The sequence below is a fragment of the Leptidea sinapis genome, chromosome 14 (genome assembly GCF_905404315.1).
Source record: "Leptidea sinapis chromosome 14, ilLepSina1.1, whole genome shotgun sequence".
Taxonomy (NCBI): Eukaryota; Metazoa; Arthropoda; class Insecta; order Lepidoptera; family Pieridae; genus Leptidea; species Leptidea sinapis.
The window spans coordinates 2,878,168-2,883,843 of NC_066278.1; the positions used below are offsets into that span (position 1 = coordinate 2,878,168).

The 5,676-nt window shown below is 31.2% G+C and overlaps 1 protein-coding gene across 1 annotated transcript; it reads left to right on the forward strand.

Moving 5' to 3' along the window:
• Window positions 1-1,384: 1,384 nt before the first annotated feature.
• On the forward strand, window positions 1,385-5,577 carry LOC126968090 (proteasome subunit beta type-2-like). The gene is made up of 4 exons (XM_050812905.1): window positions 1,385-1,603; window positions 1,683-1,876; window positions 3,437-3,599; window positions 5,395-5,577. Exons 1-4 carry the CDS (start codon window positions 1,498-1,500, stop codon window positions 5,544-5,546), a joined length of 615 nt encoding a protein of 204 aa, XP_050668862.1. The 5' UTR covers window positions 1,385-1,497; the 3' UTR covers window positions 5,547-5,577.
• The last annotated feature ends 99 nt before the right edge of the window (window positions 5,578-5,676 follow it).

Genomic DNA, 5,676 nt, shown 5'->3' on the forward strand with positions numbered 1-5,676 from the left:
TATTGCGGATGTATACTTTGTAGCGCCCTGAGTAACTTGCTTGTTCTTTAATATATAGTGCTAGTATGCATACAAACTATATTTGTATACTTAGATCGGAATAAGGGCGCAAAACTCTAGATTTTATTCTTTACGCAAAGATATTGAATAGAACCAAATCTGCCCTTTTTCTCTAGCGATTCGCAAACAGTCATAACAAACAAGCCGAGTGGAGCGGCCGACGTGTGCCACAACTCACAACTAAAATGGCCCTTATTCACTAGTTCCAAAATAATTAGATTGTTGATCACAACGTATTGTTCTTTCTACAATGCTACACAATAATACCTCCATAACATAAACTTGCCAGGCGTAAATAATGTAGTAAATATAGTTTGGAACCCGGAAGCAGAGGTCCTCGTTACAAATTATAAGTGTGTATACGATTAGTACTGAAAAAAATGTGAATTATAAAAAAACACGCAACATACATTATTCCAAAAAATATACCGACTGAAGTGATTTTGAAGCATGCATTTAGTTTTAACTATATATGTATACTTGGGAATTTGAAATATCGATAAAATTTTATCGAGTGTCAATCCTTAGTAACAAAAATTAGGTTAAATGTAGTACTAATTTACGTATTTGTTTACTTTAATTCTATGCATCTAGAGTATGATGTGATAAAACTTGATTACTCGTATTTTTTCTACTATTAGTGTATGAGACTTTAGGAATAATTCTAGAATATTGCATATAACAGCAAATATTTGAAGTCGTAATTTACGTGTGAAATGTGTAATTCTGATGATTTTCTGTTTTGGATGAATTACATCCAAGCACATGGAACCATGTCCAACCACTTCTACTTAACTATTATTAGTACTGAATCTTTCCACAAAAGCGAGATTTGTTTTGTTTGACTATTCCCACCCCCAGGCCCCAACGTACACATCGATGACTTTCAACGTACACACATCGAGGATCCAACTTAAGGCGGAAGTCAATTCTGTTGGAAATATTGACAATACTTATAAAACCCCCGTACCTTGTTGTGAGGTGAGCATTCGGGTAATAATAATAATTATCAAGTAATATTGAACGTAGTCTACTTCTGTACACTTCATCCAGAAATCATCACTATTACTTTTCAACTGAGATACGCAATAGGCCTGCAGGCCTATAGCATATACGGAAATGGTCTCATATGTCTATATCGCTCTAAAACCTTAAGCTGACTGTTTCACATTGCCAATCGTTATTATAATACATCTATGGACTTTACTTAAATGTATTTTGCTGCTCTCTAAATAAATGTGTTGTGGAGCTAGCGTTAATATTCTTCTAAGTGATAGCCTCATTGGACGTTGACAATAAAAAAAAAAGATTTAATCATGAGAAATGACAATTCAGTTTTCACATTTCAGTTTTGAATTGAGTCCGCATATTTTATTTTTATATTGTCCAGATAATTGCCTTTTTAGTTCTTAATATTCAACATTAAAAACAGTAAAAATGTCGAATATTCAACTACAATGTCTTTTAGGATTACAATGTAATGATTTCGTTATGATAGCTGCGGATCAGACCACCAGTCACAGTATAATGGTGATGAAGGATGGTGAGTTAGCATTTTTGGAAAAACAATAACAAATATTAAAGATATTGGATATAGGATTACAAAAACTATTATTTTTTAGATGAGGAGAAAATATACAAAATATCTGACAAGCTTGTAATGGCTGTAACGGGGGATTCCGGTGATACAACACAATTTGCCGAATACATCGCAAAGAATATTCAGTTGTATAAAATGCGTAATAGTTATGAGTTGGGACCTTCTGCTGCAGCCAATTTTACCCGTCGGAATTTAGCTGAATACCTCAGAAGCAGTGTATGTTCAAATATTTTAACATATTAATATCATGCTTCACTTGTCATGCTAGCACATTAATTTGTAGTAAATGTAATATAAATTTACATATTATTAAAGTTCTTGTTCATTGAAATCTAAAGGATATGCCATCAAGCCAAGCAATAACAGTTCTTCCAAGAAATCTAATGTGCTACTGAGTTTTTATGAATTGTATTTGTAACTCATCTTGTATTTGCTGTGATGATTAACAAATCACAAAGAGAATTATTGTTGAAATTTTATATGATAGGTGCATTCAAATATTTCCTAATCAAGCTGTCTATTTTTGCTGAGTGGGTAAGGATGTGAAAGGTTAGGCATTATCATGATGAAAATCCCCACATCCTTTTCGTTGATCAATTCTGGCAGTTTTTCTTTAGCTACTTGTGCCTGTGTCTCAATAATAATAATAATATATAATATTGACACACTTTTTACACAAATTATCTTGCCCCAAGTTAAGCATATATAGCCTGTGTTATGGGTTACAACACAATGATATATTTAATACAATATACTTACTTAAACATACATAAATTCATATAAACATACATAAATACATTTAAACATCCATGACTCGGAAACAAACATCCATATTCATCATATAAATGCTTGCACCTACTGGGATTCGAACCCGGGACCTCAATAGCTGATGGTAGTAGAAATCCTCACCTTATGAGTTAATCTGGGTTTTGCTATAGATTTTGGGGCTTCACTGTCCTGTGACCATGACTTTTCAAATGAGTGCATGGTTAATTTAGATTTCCTTTAACGAGCTTGTATGGCATCCAAATATATTGTGTTTATTTAATACCCAGATATTTCAATCAAATCTTTTTGTGTTTAACTCATTGCTCTACTTTAAAAAAGATTATTTACCCGAAATAATAGACCTAAACAACCTGCATCATTGATATAAAAATACCCAGACTGAAAACTGAATCCAATTTTATTCTAGATGTACACATTAAGTCCATACTTATCACAATTTTTTTTCTCTTGGTCAAATGTATTTATTTATTTATTGACACACCAACAGCATTACATACAAAACATTAAAAATAATTATGGTCTTATAATCTGGTATGAATGCCAGTTACTGGTGTATACACCAGTCTCATTGCAAGACATTAATTTAAATACAAAATACAGTTCGACCTACAAATATAACAAGGATTTTAAGCAAATTACTAACAATAATAGATACAATATAATGAAGAAATAGTTTGTATGAATATCAACTAACATATTATTATTATTTACAAACAAAAATTGTAAATACATGTTTTGGCAAACAATGAACATTGCTCCGTTTTTGCACCTCACAGAATAACAATTAACACAAAGTGATTTTAACAATTTGATTCAGCGAATACTTAAACATAACATTTCAGTAAAAGTACAAAACAATATTTTAAGGTATTATAAAGTTTGCCGGGTCAGATTGTTCTGTATAAGAAAAGCACAATACAGCATTTATTTTTAAATATAATATGTTTTGTGAATTGTCTGTATATTCAGATCAGTTATTAATTTTAGACCCCATATTTTGTAAATATTTTGATGGGAGGATATGATAATGAGACTGGGCCGGAGCTATACTTCATGGACTACTTGGCATCAAGTGTGAAGGTTCCATTTGCAGCTCATGGATTTGGTGGCTACCTCAGTTTGAGTATTATGGACCGCTATCACAAGAAAGGTACATCTTATCTTTATTAACTAAAATTGGTAAACTAGTTCGACTTAATGTAAATAAAGTATGTTTCTTTTTCTTGAGAGCTTTTGTATATTTATATATATATAGAATCCATAATAAAATAAAAACTGAAGAAAAGTGTCTTGGCAGGTGGCTGGTGGATTTGCAAGTAGACTGACTGACTCTGCTGTGGCTTTGTCTGTGCGGCAAATAAATATTCATGGGAATTTTAGATATGAATAAAATCGAAAACTAATTGGTATTTGGAAATGAAACAGAGACCAGTTTTTTTGTATACATATAGACTTTGTGACACAACATTCTTCATTGTCATGTTTATATGTTTGTTGATAACATTAAAATAAGGCAAAAGTCTGACATATAGAAATGTGTGGGAAGTGTCGGATTGATTGGTCATATTTTTTTATTGCATTGGTATTGGTTGTATAATTTGCACAATGAAATACTCAGAAACAGTCCACAACACAAAAACAAGTTCTACTTGTCAGTAATGTTTTTACTACAACCAATTTAATGCAATGTCAATTCTAAAGACCACACAGACTACTTGATAATGCAACCACAAAGCTAATATGTCAATTGTCAGAAATGAACCTGCTGTGATTTAGGGATGAGATCGATATATCAAAAGCAAGAAAATCAATTTACTGTCACTTAGCAATACTAAACTGATTTTGTGTACTGGTTTAATGTATTTGTTACTGTTATTCCGTAAAAGAAAGCAAGCCATATAATTTGTGATATGTATTAGACGTAAACATTATAATAACTAAGTACAACAAATAAACAATTAAAATAACTGGTTGATTAATCAAAAAAAGTAATTATTGCATTCTACATCACTATGACTTGTGTGAACGTCAAAAAGGAGAAAATTAATATGCATACTTTATATTAAAATTCCCTGTCCAAACATCAAACCAATGACATGTAATATCGTTCAAAATTATGAAAATAATTACTATACAATTTTGGTCTTGATGCATGAGACTTTTTGGTACCACTTTTGGTCATTATCCTTTGTAACTTACATACACTTCATGTTATTTTACATTGAAATTAATTTACTACAAAATACTTATTGATGATATGTGATCCCAGTGTCTTTCTTATTTCTTGTAGTATTATTTTTAACAAAGTTTTAGTTTCAATTATTGCCAAAGATTATCAGAACATGTGGCATGTCAACATCACACATTATTCAAGACTGGGTCGAGTACGCCCACTTGGACGTAGTATTAGTTGCCGCAGTTTATGAATACCTACGGTATCTAGTTGGACCGCAGCAGAGATCAATACTTAATCATAATTTAAGATTGTAAATGTATATGTAAAATATGTTTCCTATTGTTTGTGAGATCCGTATAAATAAATAAAAAACAAATGCTCAACTCTTATTAACATCAGTGGTGGAAACACTGATTATTAATTTTAAAAATAAAACAATTTTATCTTATTAAGATCTAATGTGTATAATGCGTCAAAATTTAAGACTATTGTAAATCTCCTCCGCCGAGGGCGAAATCTTCGAGTGACTATGAGAAGGTGTTGACGAGCATTTTCAAGGCAAAGTCGGCGAATATTTTTCACTGGGTTAAAACAACTTAATAGAAAATGTTAGAATTGTATTGAAGTAGAGGGGGACTACATAGGAAATATTTTTTTTTTTATACATTTTTAACAGCCATTTTTAATACCGTATCCACAAAATATTTCTAGTATGTATCTCTATAATTAATCAACTCTCATTAATATAGGTGATTTAATTGGTTTACAGATTTAACAGAAGAAGAAGCATACAATATCCTGAAGTTGTGTGTTCAAGAGGTACACAGACGTCTATTTGTTAGTCTCCCCAACTTTCAAGTAACTATTGTCAATAAAGATGGGGTAAAAGCTCTACCAGTTATCAATGCTAAATCTCTATGATGTTTTTTTAAGATTAAAGTGTAAAAAGTAATTTTGTTTTATTATGTTGCTACATATATTATATTGTTAACAATAATTAACCTGTATACACCTGGCAACAATAATGTTGTGGCTGACTGTCACTTTTTTT

What these genes read in the sequence shown, in the direction of transcription:
- LOC126968090 (XM_050812905.1), top strand. Translation starts at nt 1,498, where the DNA reads ATGTCGAATATTCAACTACAATGTCTTTTAGGATTACAATGTAATGAT. An exon ending in CTGAATACCTCAGAAGCAGT is followed by an intron (nt 1,877 to 3,436) that starts GTATGTTCAAAT and finishes TATTAATTTTAG; the next exon opens with ACCCCATATTTTGTAAATAT. An exon ending in GGACCGCTATCACAAGAAAG is followed by an intron (nt 3,600 to 5,394) that starts GTACATCTTATC and finishes ATTGGTTTACAG; the next exon opens with ATTTAACAGAAGAAGAAGCA.